At 32.5% G+C, this 18,254-nt stretch overlaps 1 protein-coding gene across 1 annotated transcript; it reads right to left on the minus strand.

Annotated features, from left to right (window-relative positions):
• Window positions 1-4,244: 4,244 nt before the first annotated feature.
• On the minus strand, window positions 4,245-6,162 carry LOC131049358 (pectinesterase-like). Its single transcript, XM_057983406.2, has 2 exons — window positions 5,040-6,162; window positions 4,245-4,944 (listed from the first exon to the last, which is right to left on the minus strand). The coding sequence occupies exons 1-2, from the start codon at window positions 6,073-6,075 to the stop codon at window positions 4,253-4,255; spliced, it is 1,728 nt and encodes a 575-aa protein (XP_057839389.2). The 5' UTR covers window positions 6,076-6,162; the 3' UTR covers window positions 4,245-4,252.
• Window positions 6,163-18,254: the final 12,092 nt, after the last annotated feature.

Genomic DNA, 18,254 nt, shown 5'->3' on the forward strand with positions numbered 1-18,254 from the left:
TTTATGTTACTTATCAACTATATTACATTTGTATTCATGTGCTCATTCCTAGTTGTGATCACATTATTATCTTTTAGATCTTCCTTTTAAAGATTCAGATATTTCCTTGAACTACAATTGCAAAAGTATTCCTAAAGAAATACAAGAAATTTTTAAAGATGTTGGTTAGAAAAAATGATGAATCTAAATATTCATCTATCTCCATGTATTCATCCATCTTTCTTATATTCAATAATTTGTTAATTCTTTTAGCTTCAACAAATGATTTAGGGTTTGAATCTTATGTAGAGTGGATGGTTTTGATTCATTTTCCTACAACATGGAAATTTCTATACAAAGTCCATTCCTTTTCTTCTTTTCTACTTCATATAACAAATGAGAGAAACTCTCAAATGAAATCAAATCTAAGTGGATTGAGATGCACATTTGATCTCACACATTCATCATTCGGAACCAACACTTGATCTTGTACCAATGAAAAATATTCAATTTCAAAGAACCTGGGAGCCTAAGGGAACTAGAGTAGCAAGTTATCTATTAAAATATATTAATTCATTGAGATGTGTTAAAATAAATATTATAATTTCAAAATCTTTTAGATTATAACAATTAATAGGAGGAAAGGTTGTTGGAATCAAAATTTGAGTTGGATCACTCAAGATAACTTCGAGGGGATAGATGAGGTGTAAATTAAAAAGAAACAAGGGTAAAAAAAAATTAGCTATTATTTTGTGAATAATATATCTTCCTTTGTAATGGCATGTACAAGTTCCTCTTAAGAGATATCAAGCTAGAAAAACTCCCCAATGCTACTCATCAAACCTAGAAAAGGGAAAGGATCTCCAACATCAATAGGTAATGTAGTCACTAGTGTGCTAGAGATCTCCCTTCCACGTTTAGGATTATTTAAAAACATATTCACTAAAAAAAACATTGGTCCATATAGAGTGGCTTCTTATTAGGTATAAGTGACTCAAATTGGATCTCTTAAATGCATAGCAATATTCCTTTGATTTCTTCTTCATGTCTCTATTTCCAAAGACAACTCCATACTATATCTTCCTCTCATTTTCTTCCAAGGAATGCTTTAGCTTATGTAATTTAGTAATAAACAAATTAATTTGTCCAAACCATCTCTCTTACAAAGACAATCTAATTATTCCACTCCAAAATATCCATTAGCCCCTTATTCTCAGAAAAAATGACCAGATATATGTGATATTTCTTTATTTCATCTATGACTTGATTTAAATTTTATACTTCAACAAGTATCTTAAATTTAGTGTTGCTAATGTATATGTCCCCTTTGTCGGCATATTGCATTAGAATAAGTTGCATATAATAGTTTGTTGGTTGCATACCATAGTTATAGAGCTAGTTGATCAGTTTTAAACTATTTGTATTGCCATGAGTTTTTGCAATCCGATTGTATAGTCATTTGAGGCCAAGAACTGTTCCAGAGAGGTGAGATTGCCTCATTGTATGCTATTGGTTAAAGTATTAAACAGATACATAAGGAGTTGTGTTTTTATTTTTGGAGGTATATGGGTCCATCATTAGTTGAAATCAATATTCTCCTTTTTTAGCTACGGTTATGCATATCTCAAACATTACTTATACTTTCAAAGACATCCGTGCTACTCATGGCACAACCTTGAAAGTCTCATTTGAAACACCAAATGGATAAAGTTTAAAAATATCATTGAAGGTTGGAGGCAATAGAGGTAGGAGGTGTTTTATCATCCCAAGCTATCTTCTATCTTACAGACTATTCATTGCATGAGAAGCACCCTTTTTGTCACCCTAAACAAAAGTGGGAACTTGGCATTATATGTCCCTTCAAGGAGCAAGCAGGCGATATTTCTTGTGAGTGCACTTGGTGTATTCACATTTGGTTGGAGATCATACAATACTTGAGGAGGCATCAAACACACTTTGAGGTGATGTGGATGTTCAAAGGAAAAGTGTCTCGAGTGCACACATTTTGTTGGTGATTTGTACAACAGAGGAGGGATTGTTTGCATAGCACTATAGGAAGCATTATATGCACTCAAAGGAGATGTGGACTTTCAAAGGATGGTTTCTCATTTGCAACACTATTGGAGGTATTACACGCACTCAAACGAGATATGGAATTTCAGAGGAAATGTGTCTCATTATGCATGGAGGGTGGGAACGTTTTATGTTATCCCATGTTGTGTGAATGGTTGGAAGTTTTATAGTCAAGAGATCGACCAATACAATCAGTTTGATGTTTCCTAGGTGAGCAAGGAAGATTGGTTAAGGTGCTTCACCAAAGTCTCCAGAAGGATTGTGTTAAACCTCGCAATCTTCCACTTTTGTTCAAACTAATTTAATAAGGGGAGAATAGTGGTGTATTGCATTTGAATAACTTGCATACAATAGTTTGTTTGTTGCGTATGACAATTCAGGAGTTAGTTGACCAATTTTAATAGTATTTGTATTGCCTGTAAAAAACCTTACATTGCAAATTTGATTTAATTTGAATTCTTGATCAATAGTATTAATTTCTAATTTTGGATTTTCTCCTTTTGTGCTCTCACTGGTAACATTTATTTATTGTAAATTTATCCTCAGAATTCTATTGAGAACTCTTGGTACAAAAATATTACACGTGACAAATAGATAGGTTTTTTTGTTTGTGAAAAATGGTAGGGACATTGATACTAGGTATATAGTTGATATATGTGACAATAGAGTAAAGGAAATTACATATAGAATCCAATGATTACTATGATGCACAAACCTCTTAAAGCTTACAAATCAAGGGTGAGAAAACCCCATAAACTTTGTAGGATCATAACTTCAAGTTGATAGGCTATAATAAAATACTTAAACAGAGTAAATAACCATGAATCCTCACCAAAAATTATTTAATAGATTCTAGATTCATGATCAAGTATAATTTCTTGGTAAGATTGAAAGGATTAAAAATGAAAATGGTTGATATTACACCAACCTTAACTAGAATCTAGGATGAGTCTCGCCAAACATATTCAAAATTAAAAATTGAGAGGTCTAAAGGTCTTGACAATAGCCAATGCACTACACATGACCAAAAACATTGGAAAGACGTGTAGGTGTGTGACATTGTCTATAAGTCAACTCACAGGATTATAAAATGGCTTCTTTAAAACAAAATGATGAGCTCTCACTTGTCCCTTGATAGAGGTAAATGGAAAGATGAATAGAAGATAGAAATAAAACATTACCTATGAAGATCATAATCCAAGAGAATAAAATTATTTTATGGAGCTAGGTTTTATACAAATGATCTATTTAGATGGATCCTAACTAGTGGAATGTAGATGAAAAGAAGGAATAAAGGAAAGTAGACCAAAAGAAAGTAGATGATAAAAAAAAAAAGAGAAAGTGTTTCAATCACTAGAGTGAATAGACTCAACAATAACACAATAGGTTAAAAAGAAATCACACATTTTTATTAACTATAAAGAGATTCACAAGAAAAAGAGATACAATTTTCCTAAGGGTTGAAACTAAAAGGAATGGTAAGGTTTCCACCAAAAATATCCAATAATCCTCGTTAGCTCATTGTACATTATCAAATAGCTAACCCTCATAATAATTGGCCCTTCTCCACTAAAATAAATGCATATATAACATTTGCATCAACCCTTTAATGGTAAAATGGTAGGTCAATAATATTTTTATAATATGAAAGGGTTTTTTTATTTTTATTTTCCATCATTATAATTCAGAAATAAATAAGACTCCTCGACATCTTTAATTTGATATTGTATTGACAAAGCTTGTTCTATTGTTGTAGAGAAAACAAACAAAGATATATGACGAGTTTAACATCGTTTCTTTAAATTAATTATTTACTAAATTTAAACAATAAATATAACAATAACAAAAATTTGATCATTATTTAACATTTAATAATCTATTTGTCCAAACTTTTAAAAATATCTTTTAAAAGCACCTTGCACTCAACACATTTTCTCATACATTTATTTACATTTTAATTAGAAACGAATAAGACTCCCCATCATCTTTAATTAAATATTTGCGCTTCCATATTATTCCATAGATTACTGCAAGGACAGCAAGCAAAGGTACATGGGAATTCGTGTTTATTTACACTGTTTGACTGAGAATAAATGAGTGGCAGATGGCTGCGATGGCGTAAGCAAATTATTCGCGATGTTTATACAACAAATTGAATAGCAATAAAAAATACTGTAAACAGATATATCTTAAATATCAGTTACAAGCCTGAAGTATAAGCGACTCCTGTAGCTAGAATCCATGAGGTCCCAGAGATTAATTGAGCAACTGTGAACTTGGCGGCTTCAGTGGCACTGCTGATCACATGAAACCCAGGCCAATTCACACGTTTTGACGTTCCTGCGCCACCTCCGGTGTTGCTGTATTCCCCGTAGTATAACGTGCTGAGAGCGAAATTGCCGTCCCATTCCAACCAACCAGCAGGGTCTATGTGATCGCCCAGAGTGGATTGCATAAACACAGTGCGAGAGTATTCCCTCCACGGCCTCCCCAGGTATGTCTTGATGGATCCTTTCACAGCTTCGAGATCAGAAGACGCTGACACTACGCAATTCTGGACGGAAATTCCGGTGTTTTCATTAGGATCTGTTCTTGCCTGGGCAGTGATTGTGTTGATCTGGTTGCTCATGGGACGTCGGGCGATGATATTGCTGTTCTGGATGACGACCGCAGCGTTGCCGAAGATGAAATCCACGGTGCCGTAGATATCAACTTCGCGGTAGAATTGGCGGAGGGAGTAGACATACAAAGTGTCTTGGTAGCCTTTGATGCTGCACCGGTACACGGCCGACTGGTCAGACCCCACTCGAAGTGCCACGGCCTGGTGCTTCTCCGCCCCTGCCGTGTTCTCGAACGTCATATCTCTTGCCACGAATCCATTGCCAGAAACAGCTGCAAGTGCACACAAAAACACACAAATACAAAATCAATCACAAAATTCATTTGGGCGAATTCTAAACTACTATCTCCTGGTTTTGAAGTCTTACCCACAGTTGCAGTTTTGAAGGTAGTGACGCCGTCTTGGACGCTCTTGCTTCCAGTCACAACAGTTTTATCCTTGCCGTCTCCCACCAACATCAAAGTGGTTATCTTGTTGGATATGTCGATGGTCTCCTTGTAAGTTCCCGCCTTAATGTAGATGATATATCTCTTGCTGCTCTGCTCAGGCACAGCGTTGATTGCTTCGGCGATTGTTCGGTAATTGCCGGAACCGTCTTGGGCTACCACAGCATTCGCTTGGCTGGCCGGGCTTGAGGCCTGCAATAGCTTGCGATCTCCCGCTGACAGCCATTCGGGAAATCCATCTTTACTTTCACGGCCACGGTGGGAATGGAAATCTCCGTTGTTTAAAGATAGCAGGCGGCGGTTGTTAATGGTCGTGGGAGGCAAAGTGGAGAGCTTGAACATGGAGAGCGAGTTGCTCACTAATTCTGACAAATTAACGGCTCTGGACGACAGGAGAGCCCTGATGGGATTGGTGGCACTCAAATTGAGATCACGAAATCCGTTCAAGCAGGTTTCCTGGTTTGTCAGAGCTGCACTCAACCAAATGGGGGAGTCTGTGTCTAAGGAACCGTTGTTCGAGCAGACGTTGAGACGATCGATGGTATCTTCGAAGACCTCCAAACAATCTTGCCAGGCCGCGCGCTCTCTTTCATTCATCACATTGTTTTGGAGAGTGAGGGCGAACTCGTGGGCTTTCTGAGCCCTTTGCAAGCTCATTTGAAAAGCGAAGTTAGTGAGATCGTCAAGCTTGGCGGTCTGATAAGCAGGATAGGAAGCCATGGACGAGATACATCGCTCGGGATAACGGGCTTTGCTACACGCCGAGCTCGCCACTTTGGAGACCGTTCTCCAAGCATGACGATGATGATGAGCGATGTAGTTTGAGCCCACAGAAGCACTGACTGCCACAAACACGAGTGCGGCCACAACGAGAATTGACGTCAGAGCAACTACCACGCCTCTGCTTTTCGAATTTTCTGCTTTCTCTTCATCAACTCTGGCATAACCAATCTTCATTTTTGTTAAGCCAATGCTTCTGTTGTTTCACAGGCGAGGACAGAATTCGAATTGTAAGAAAGCAAGCTTAAAGCTTCCTGGGAGAAATGTAATGGATGGTTTGAATCTCCAATGTGCCAAGCGTCGCACTTTATAAGATGGGATTCCGTGACATAGTTGTAATCTACCGGGAATTGGACAATCAGTATCGAAACGATAACTCCGGTGGTGCCATGAAATTCTTATTCTCTTTTACGTAGCCAATTGCTTGTCGTAGATTTCCTTTTTCTCTTTTACTTCAATCTAAACTCTATTATTGTCAAATACAGCAGCTACGAGAACCAAGTATTCGACAGAATCTCGTGCCGCATAAAATTAAGAGTAGCATTCAGCGTTGATTTCTCATTGCGTTTGCACTGCATCATCGCCTACTTGGATTGAAAAAGCCTACAACAAGTTTGCAATATAGTTATATTCCATCAAGTAATTCGTACAAGACTCTCTGTAATCAAGTTGACCATAGGTTAAGCATGTTAGCAGCCAGTTTAAAATCATGCTTTCCTTATACCATAATTTGCCCTAATTATGTCATGGAAGGGCTTATCGATCAGAAAGTTCTTTCCTTAAACAGTTATTTTCCTTATAAAGTTATTGGTCAGCGCACGACTGCGTATACAGTTTTTTTCGTCAGCATAAATTAGGAAAGCAAAAATGTGTTGAACACTATAGACGAAATTCCTTTGACAGTTCACACTTCTGGATTCTGTTTACTTTTTCATCTCTATCGATTAGGTTGAATAGTATAAGGGAAATTTCCTCGACTGCGTTAGAAACACAAATTCTATTTGATCGTATTTCTTAAATAGCTCTTCTTATCATAAAGCCACAGCTGAGATGTACAGTTATGTGAATCTATAAATCAGACGACTTCAACCATTTGAATGATTCATAAATCAAGATAAGATTCTTCAACTTCGACTATTTGATTCATAAATAAGATAAGATTTCAGTTACATTAGATGTATCAGGTTTTGGATGATTCAAATCATAACAGTTTATTAAGTGGAAAATTGGCTATGTCTTGGAAGATTTATTATTACATATGGAAAAAATCTAATAGATGGGTTGAAGTTAAATTAAAAAGAAAAATTGTCTTTCAATTTAAGAGCAATTTAAGAGTAAGTAGTCTCAATGGGGAAGACATCATTTTATGAATAAAGAAAAGGAACGGTTTGTTATTGCCGCAATCATTTTGATCATTTTGAACATGAACATTTCAAGAAGAAGAAATATATAACAAACCCTTCCGCCTATCGGTTGCTTGTTGCACCACAAAACTGTGCGGCTGCTAGTTCGATTCGTATTTAATAGTCTCAAGTTATATACGTCAGAAAAAACTTGTTGTACTGACTTGCTCATTAGTAATATGTATGTGACTCAAGAGCGTAACATCGTATTTAATGATAATGGATTTCAATAGAGTACACATGGATAAAGACTTGGCATAGAAAAAATGACAAAGGAATGATCGTATTTTAAGAATCTTATGAAAAATAAAATTAAGAATGAGGATAAGATTAAAGACCAATATTTGACTAGATTGCTTGTGGGTTTAACTCAAATGAAAGCAGAAAATTATCATTTCAAACTCTTAGGATGATCATAATTAAATATTTAATTTATTAAGTAGATAAATGAAAATAAGAAGTTTCTAAATAAAAGATAAATTTAACTTGCGAGAAGATAATTATGAATTATTTAATTAATTTAATAGATTTATCAATGAGGAAGTTGCTAAGTTTGCCTTTATATACTCAACAATGATATGGAGTAGTAAAAATGATGCATAGGACATGTCAAGAAAACATTAAATAAATGATTAAGGCATGCAATGATCAAGACAAATAATGATGAGAATAAATTAATATAATAACTTATTTGATTAATAGAAAGTTTAACTAAAACCTTATAAAGGATATCTTCTTGAAGAACCACAGTGAAAAAAGAAACCACCACCTAAGAATATGATATTTTTTGGGAAATAATCATATAAACATATTTAAAAAGAGAAAATAAGGAAATTTGATGATAAGGGTTCAAAATGCATTCTTTTTTCATATAGTAAATCTAATGATTATATGATCTTAAGGAGAAAAGAATTTATATGTAGAGATGTCTTTTTTAAGAGTCTAACATTCTAATTTTTCATCATATTGATCTAATAGAATACAAAAATAATAGTGATACATAATCATATTTACCCAAAAAGTTTGAGATAAAACAATACAATATTAACGAATCAATAAAAGAACAAGAAGGATTGGATTATCCAAATTCAATATCATTATCTAGTACACTAATATAATCAGAAAGGAAAACGCCCATCAAATCATCAGGCTACAAGTTTAGTTATGCATTAATAATATTTTTTCTACATGTGCTCATGAATTAATCTTTTCTAAGGAAGAAATAATAAAGAAAAATGATTAAAGTGCTATTGATCAAGAGATGGATTTAACTCATCAAAATAAAGATATTTTTTCTCCATGTTCCCATGAATTAATTTTTGCTAAGGAAGAAATAATAAAAGAAAAATGGTAAAGTGCTATTGATCAAGAGATGGATTTAATTCATCAAAATAATACACAAGAAATGGTATCATTATTTTTTGGTAAAGAAGATGCCAATTATAAATGGGTACCCAAAATTATCATAATCTTAACATGTCCTTATTTTTTATTTAATTATATTATAAACCAGCAAAACAAAAGAAATTCAAAATATGCATTGAAGTTCTTGTAATATTAAATTTAAGGTTATCTTTCTAGTGTTGTTATTCCTAATGAATCATGTTATTGAATATCACATAAATCTTGTTTTCTCTTTTGTAGTTCTATAACTTTTGTGCAGTGTAAATAATGTGTGGTTGTGACACAAATATCTTGGATGCTATAATTTGCATGCATTAACAGTCTAGATATGGAGTAATTTTCATTTAGATTTATTAGAGAGTTGTTCTAAATGGTAAAATGAACACTATTCTTTTAGCTTTAAAGTTGCATCCAGTTCAGGTTAATTTTATTTCTCTTAAGTTATCTTAATTTCAATTAAGTTCTTTTAAGGAAAAGATTGGGACATGCCCTTGAATTGGGTAAGGCAGTTGTTATATGTTAATTTAATGTTTCAAGGTTGGGAAAATATATATAATAGATTACTTTACCATGTTTCAATAGCTATGATTATGTGTTAATTTAATCTTTTATAGACATGACTCCAAAGCTGTTAATATTGATTATTAATATTCACAACTAATAAAATGTATTGTATAAATTTAAAAAATAATAAATCATGAGATTTGTATTGGCCTACCAATTAAATATGATCTCATCATAATTATTTATTTATGAAAATTGCAAAGAGAAGTGATGCCTCCTCCAACACATCCTCCAAATTTGAAGGAGAAGAATGAGTAGACAATTTGAAAAGTCCTAAAATGAAACCATCCTAGAACCACAAATTTGAAAAACCAAATATTTCCAATTGTTTCGAAGTTTTGGAATCTATGTGAACTATCAACTTTGATGTAGCAGGAGATAGGAGAATCATGAGTAGATCCACAAACCCATTAAGAGGAACTGAATTACTCCTCACACTGGATGAAGGAGTCAAAGGAACATATGGATTATCGTCATCATCAATGGAGTGATCAAAGGTAAACACCTTGGACTGATGATTAGCACTACCAACTACAAAAACCTTTCATGTGGAATGACCAATGAACATCGAATGTGGAGTGAACTCAATTGTGTAGCCTTGTTGTGTAATCTGATATACTGATAGAAGATTATGAGTGATGTTAGGAATTCAATAAACATTAACTATTGAACCTGTACTTAAGCCATTATTACCAACAATAGCAACGTGAACAAGCTGATTGTTTGCAATCAAGAGTCTACCTTGAAGTGGTTCTCCAGGAAAACATGGAATCAACTTGATAGATGAAGTGAATTAAAGCTCCTAAATCAATAATCCATCCAACATACCTAGGTGCATGAGTGATGATTCACCAAGACATGATCCTCAAAATAAGAATAAAATGAACTAGAAGAAGGAATATAAACTTGATTCTCCTTGATTAATTTATTTCACTCATGAATTTACACCTTCGTGTAACAATTGTATTCAGCATGCCCCTCTTTCTTACAAAAGCCACATGTGGGTCTTTCTTTCTTATAACAATTTTGTTCACTTTGCGCGAGTTTCTTACAAAAGGTACACGTGGATAACAATAGCTTTAGGAGAGCCATGGGCTAGACGAAGTGGTTTGAGATTTGCCCCTTTTTGTTATTTGAGCTTCTCAGTTCCATGCACTATTTCGTACACACGAAAACTTACTCCACGTGACCAATAGAAACGTCTTCTATTTGCACAATCCACTAACGAAAAATTGGTAGGTTAACGAAAATGAAAAGCAATTCTAAATTGTGTAGAATTCACTCCAAGTTCTCTGGAATGAGTCTACATAAAACTAGAACATAAACTACTTTGAAATGGATGTTTGAATATACGGTAGCAACTCTTTTTGGAAAAACTTTGGTTGAATTAGTTGCATGGATGGTCTACCATTTTATTTATTTGAATTACAATTGAAGGAGATGTGAATCTCGGATATATGCCCCTTACGTTATCTATATTCATCAACGACTAATGACAATTAATGTTTAGTCAAAACTATACAAAACGACTATAAATGTTTGACTCGAGTAACTATCCGGTCATGAAAAGCAGCATGGACAAAGCCCGTAGTACGAACAGTCTTATACAAAACGCTTTAAATGATATTAATAAGAAGAAGAATCTCCAGCAAATGTCTCGTGCAAAATTACAATCGCTGTGAAAATTCAACGTTGAATGCTATTGTCTTCCTCTTCAAAATTTTAGGCGGCATACGAATTCGACATCCTCCCAGCTGTTGAGTTTGACAACGAGAGAGTGGAGGTTGAAGATAAAATAGAGAAGAAAATCTAGATGAAGTGAGAGTAACCAATCAATAGTTTTAAGGGAATAAGAAAGCATCAGAGTTATCTTGTCGAAAGGTTTAACAAAGATTGATTATCTAATTCTCGATCAATCGATTGGTAATTGCCCTTGGAACTCTTGTATTACTTATTACTCAACTTTCTATGGGTTACCCTGCTATCTCTTTGGCCGTGGCCCCCACTCGAAAACCACTCTTCTTTATGATACTACACAACCTCCAAAGAACCCCAAGACAAAGCACAAAAGCCAACTAACATAAGGAGTTCAAAAAAAAAACTAAAAGACAATATGATTGAACAAACCTTCTACCATAGTTAAACCAATTGGAGGTGTGAAATGAACAACTAGTCTATCCAAAAAACAAGACCAAAACCACAATAAAGCATGTACGACCACAACCAAAACATAACCAACTCAACTTGCACAATAAACTGATATTCAACGACATGCCATTATGAGACAAGAATGACTTTACCAAATCAACACCAAAAATTCACCAATCAGAGTAAACATTCAAATGAATCTACTTGCACTTTAAATCATCCATGTTAAGGAATCATAACAATCACTCAAAATATACTTAAAATCTAATGTCAACTAATTGCAACTATTTCAATAACTGACTCTTTCATGATGATAAAATCCACATTAAGGAATAACACATCAAAAGGGTCCAAGTAAACATACACCCCAAATAACTTTGCTCAATACTTGATTTTAAACCACACACCTTAAAGGAATAACAACAACTCGTGGCCTAATTAAACCATCATTTATAAACAAATATATAATCATTTCAATTTAAGCCAATTTGTCTATAACAAATACCATTTGAATTCGAATTTCAAATTACTAACAATAACATTTAAAATACTTTTGAAAACTAAGTTCAATATTTAAATCAAAATAATCTTTTCCAAATTAAAATCATTTCGACTAACAAAAATTGATGGTTATTCCTATAGCCTTTGTTTTCACAAAATCATTTACTATTATATCCAATCAAATTTAACATTCTCTTCATTTACCTAATTTAAAATACATAGTATAAATATATATTTATATATTCAATACTAAACTGATATTTCTTTTAAAAACCGAATTTCCTCTATCACCATTTTCCGAATAAAAATTAGAAATTATAAATATATATTTAAATTGAATTAAAAACAATATAAAATAGTACCCATTGCACAGGAAATAACATTTACTATGATTTTTTTTTCACTGAGTTTTTTTTTTTTTACACAAAAAAACTCATGGCAACAATGCATTTCCAGCACATGTATTCAACTACTCAATTGGCCCTAACGCTAGGAGAATGGATCCAATTCAATCCACAAATGATATTTTCATATATAATATCATTAATCCACATAATAATTTCATATTTAAAACATCAGATTCACATTTTTTTTAAAGTCTAAGGAGACCAATAACCAAGTTTTGGAGGCCATCCACCATTGATGGACCTCCAAAAACTCAAAAAATTAAAACTTCCCAAATCAAAAAATCCTTAAACCCCATTGGTTGATGGGTGAACAACATCACACTTTTGAAATAAAATTCACTTTCCCCAAAGCAACTCTCATTTTAAAAATTGAAATATACAAATTCATATCTAAACTAAAATCCAATTTTCAAGTTGGAGAAAGGTTCTAAATCCATTTGCTATCCATTTGCTATCCATTTGCAACAAAAATTACACAATTTCATACAAAATCAAGGGATAAAATCAAATAAAACTCACCTTCAAGTTGAAGAATTTCAAAATGAAACATGGAGCCAAAGACTCTGAAAGAACTCACGAAAATTGAGTAGCAACAAGAGTTTTTCCACTCAAATCCAACAAGCTCCTACCCACAAAATCTCTTCAAGCAAATCCTTCCCAATAAAAAATTCAAAAATCCATTGTAGGGTTGGAAATCTCCAAATTTTGGAAAATAATACTAATTCTTCAAATATGCATAACACACAGTTTATTCCACCATATGGTAATAAATAAATACTCTAATTTTGCTAGCTTAATAGAATTTGATTTATCAAATTACAAAAAAAATGTTCTTTTTTTTTAAAACAATTACTCAAGCCAAATATAATTGAACTTTCACTAATAATTCATCATTCACTCTAACTTAGACAATTAAAAAAAAATTTATTAACTAATTAACCACAAAAATGATTCTAATATAATTTATTCTTAATTGCCTTTAATCAACACAACACATATTAAATTCCCCCTAACTACTCAAGAAGAGAATAATTAAACACACAAAACTCATAACACTCAACACTCAACTGAATCCAAAATAGAACATGACACACATACCAATGTTGGAAAAGTGGCCTACTTGGCAAATCGACAAGGCAAACAAAATATTGACGATGCTCACAATTGAGCAAGGCTAGGGTTAACATTAGGACCTTAGAACTACCTCCTCTACTTCCATTAGGTTAATTAAGTACGCTCAGACCTGTGGAACCAGGTGGAGACGATTCCTCATACCTACACGGTACTTGTACCTATAATTTCCTGCATCACCGAACCACGTATACATATATACACAAACACAATAAACACACTGGTGAAGGAGAATCATGACGTTCCCTGTCTCACCAAAGTGAGTCAAGGAAAATCATCTACTCGTACCCCATACACTTTCACACAACATGACAACATATACATAAATCAACTTTCACATAATGTAAATCTCTTAGTCCATCATTAGTAACACATAAATAAACTTAACATTTTATAATTTATAAAGTACAATGCAGAAGCAAAGTTTACAACTACTCAGCAATAAGAAATATTGTATATTCAATATCTATTCTTCAATGTAAAATAACACATAATCATATGCACCTAGTCACATTGCAAAGCATAACAAAAGAATAACACACCACAATCACAATAAATCAACCATCCACGTAAGCTACATAAAAGTAAACCTTGGTCAAAGAGGTCAAAAAGATCTGAACAGGGTAGGGGTACTACATTCTCTCGCACTAACGTTCGACTTACTCCTGGAAGTCGTAAGGGTAGGATGAAAAACAAGGACATCTAAGTCATCACACTCACATATCATAACCCAAAATCATAACTCAACTTAAGGAGAATTGCAATCCATAAAATCAATATAATAATGTATAGAAATCAACATCCAAGTCATCTAACTTAACAAAAAGATTTCCCTCCTTTACGAAATCAATTAGTTAACATTGAATAATCTTCCTTTTACGTTCCTTAATTACAAAAATCAATGCATTAAAAGAATTACAACAAGTTTCATTATCTCGAATTACCTAGATTATACATACTAACACCTTATTCAGCTTCTAGGAACTACTATCCCAACTTACATTCATACAAGAAAATATCATCTATAGGAATCCTTATCCAAAAATATTCATATCATATTGTATAAAGCATAATAACTTAGTCTATCCAATCATGGAAACATTTATTTTACATCAATAAGCATCATAAAATGATATTTACATGTCTACTGCAACATCCTAATTATAGACACTTCTCTGTATTCCTAGGTTAAGCACAACATACTCTCAAATTGAACTTTAAAATTCAGTCATAACTAATATTGCACACTACCTCTAAGGTACATAATGCATACAAACTAAGGGAATAAAGGTTTAGGGTGCAAACTCACGTCAATAACAACATCAAAACATCATTCTGGATACAAGATACAACCTCATACAAAAGAAGAAATGAATATATAATTACCTACATTCAACCATCTAAGGTCTACTTGATTCAATTAGAACTCTTGTAGGATTTTCAAACACTCAATGAGCCATAAGTCTACAGATCTTTAATAATTATCTAAAGCTACCACATTATTTACTAGGTCCAATTCACACGTCTTTCTACTACATTTTATAATTCAAACGATTTCAAAAAAATTCATCAAAGAAAAAACACTAATTTCCTTAACTAATCTCGTTATTTAATTAGTTACCTCATTATGCCTAGAATAACTCTCTGTGGTGTTCTCCCTTAACCCACTATAAGAGGTTCAAGTTAATGTGATAGATATAACACTTAACACATAGCTAGGGCCAGCTATTACAAACATTCAAAATGCCCGACGTCATCCAAATGATGATCGCCAAATATGATGATAAATAAGAAAAATGCTAGAAATTTCGACAATCAACAAAATCGAAAACATGACAAGTATCAAATTTAAATAAAAAAGGAACAAGAGTTTAGTGGCCATTTTGCCATAAGAAATATTAAAAGAAAATGCTAGCCCCTTAGCCACAAAACACAAGTTAAAAGATAGTCAAAACAATGTCGCAATAAAACAAAAATAACACGGAACAAAGTTACCATTTTCAGCCACATCATAGGGAGTAACCACTACACTACTTCCAAGATCACACGTCCTGAGTGTGTTAGAGAATGAACCATAGACACTAAGGCTATTAGTCTAACTACTATACTTTAATACCATGCAATCTTAGTTCACAAGTGTCACCTTCCCAACATTATCGTTTATCCATATTACTAAAATTCATAAATCGAATAAGATAAGGAAGTAACATCTTTTATATATTTTCACGAACCCAACACAACAATCTTGTAGTTCTTAACAATTACACAAAGGTTTTACGAAGCTAAGAATTCTATTTCCAAATAAAATGGAATCACAAAATATCAATTTCCTATTCTCGACACACACTCTATATGCAGTGATAAAATTTTATCTTAACCAATACTTTTTTTTTCCCCCTTCATGATTTATCAATCATCTAAGCTACATGGATTACCTTTAAAATCTATGCAAAAAGTATTCCATTTACTTAATTACTCGACATTATGCACTCATAGGCAAAACAACCCACTTTGGTTCTCAATGCAGAATGAAACAGACACTCCTTAATACATGCCTCTAAATATTCATTGCAACCAATCAATCAGTGAAAACTTTAGTTGCTAATATTCGCCAATTGGTTATTTTTTGAAATTTGGGAATCAAAATTGGCTAATAATTTTAACTTTTAAGGTGACCCAAATCGCCACATTTCTACAAATTTTTATTTTAATCTTATTTAAATCGCTAGAGAATTTATTTTATTAATTTTTTTAACTTAAAGATTCGCCACAATATTTGATACATGATTGGATCATATTCACCAACATTTAATAATTTATTGTAGAAATCCAAATTAATTCACCAATAATATATCATAATTATTAGTTACTTTAGGGTTATATCAACATTATATTAACAATCTCTTGTTTCCACCATTGATTTAAAATATAATCTAATGACTTTCATTGTATTCCATGAGGTAAAATGTACCTATAAGTTGGAATGCTTGTGGGGTTTGAAATTGCTTTTGAATTGTTGACTTGAATGAAAACCAATAGTCTAAAAGCAATTTTTAGCCCCATGAGTATTACAAATTATTTGTAAATTTTATCTCACAAAATAGAAAGAGGGCTATTAGATTATTTTATGTTAATGGTAGAAACCAAAAATAGTATAGTCTAACTCTTAAACTCATTAATGATTTCAACCTTCATGCCTTTATTTTTTTTATAAAAGATTATTTTTAAATAAAAGGAAATGAAATATTAATTAATGCATACAATGATTATTTTCCAAGATTCGCCAATATTTTCTACCAAAAAAAATTGATATAAACAAATTTGCCAATAAAATTTATTTTTTTTATAAAAAGAAAGATTTACCAATAAACATTATTATTATTATTAAAAAAAAATTAATATTCACCAAGATTTTATACAATTTTTTGAAGGAGGGTTTATTAAAGTTATCACCGCAATCAATTATTTCTATTTAAGTTTTAATTACATCATTTAATAGCATTTCTTTTAATCTTCATAACTAGATAAAGAGAGAAGAGAGATAATTTTCGATAGTCAATCACTCCACACATATGCACGTAATCTACAAGTTCACACAAGTAAGACTAAATTTCTCCCTATATGCCTATCATCCTTATTGTACTATTTTTCATTTCATTTCTGATATAAAAGAATATAATTTGTCTTATCATGATATTTCCTTACATTAATGATGCCACTAATGTCTTAGTCTCCAAATGAGAATAATAAAATTCCAATCTTTCCTTACATGCTAACTTCAAGCAAAACACTCATTACTCTTAATTGATAAAAACACATCATTAACTATGACTATTCATTGAATGTCAAAACATGACAAGGAGAAGGAAAATTGAAATTACCATTTATCTAATATGTGGTTATGTAGGCACATCAAACATGTTCTACATTTACACATTCTATTTATACATAGTCAATTCAATATGCCCACTGCAATTGCATTATTGTACTATTCTTACAAGTCATTATCCAAGTTGATCATATAAAACACACAATGAGATCCTTAATAAAAACACTTCCAATTCCCTCCTATACCACTACACATAATCCTTTACCCATCAAAGATATCTTCTAACATTCAAGTACACACCAACCTCTCCAAGATATCTTCTAACCCTAAAGGAAACTACTAAAAACACTCGAAAAGAGTGCAAATCATTTTTTTTTAATAAGAACTCACTAATGTACAAGACATACATTGCAATAGAAGTTGCAATAGCAAAAAACTTAAAACAAAATCTTAAAAGGTTTCCAATGAAGATTACTCGATTAATCAATGAACATTAAGGTGCATTAATCCAATTAACAATGAGATTGATTAAACCTACTCATGATAGAATGATTAAATTCCACAAGAGATTAAACTAAGCATGAATGAATATATTCATCTGTCATTTGTTATATTACATCGCTAAATATACATTCATTATAATCCATATTACTGCATTTAAATTAATAACTTCATACATACAATTAATATTAATATCACCTAAATTACATTATACAATTTGACCATAATATCGTTCATACATCCAAAATTAAAAGGAACCAGATGAACACATACACCATACAACACCAATTGATATCGAAGTTCACCCCTAATGGGCTACATCTTCGGGTCCGCTTCAAGTGCAAGACCCTTCTAATAAATAAAACATGAAAAATACATAAAGTTTACATCAATTACAACCTGCCATGAAGGCTCACATAAAAAAATGATACAACCAACCACATAAGGGTGCAAGATATACATGAATGA

Source organism: Cryptomeria japonica, chromosome 6 (assembly GCF_030272615.1).
Source record: "Cryptomeria japonica chromosome 6, Sugi_1.0, whole genome shotgun sequence".
Classification (NCBI taxonomy): Eukaryota; Viridiplantae; Streptophyta; class Pinopsida; order Cupressales; family Cupressaceae; genus Cryptomeria; species Cryptomeria japonica.

Bases quoted from the DNA above. Each gene is read 5' to 3' on its own strand.
- LOC131049358 (XM_057983406.2), bottom strand. From the start codon at position 6,075: ATGAAGATTGGTTATGCCAGAGTTGATGAAGAGAAAGCAGAAAATTCG. The intron at 4,945-5,039 runs GTAAGACTTCAA...GTGCACTTGCAG, and splicing joins CTTCAAAACTGCAACTGTGG to CTGTTTCTGGCAATGGATTC.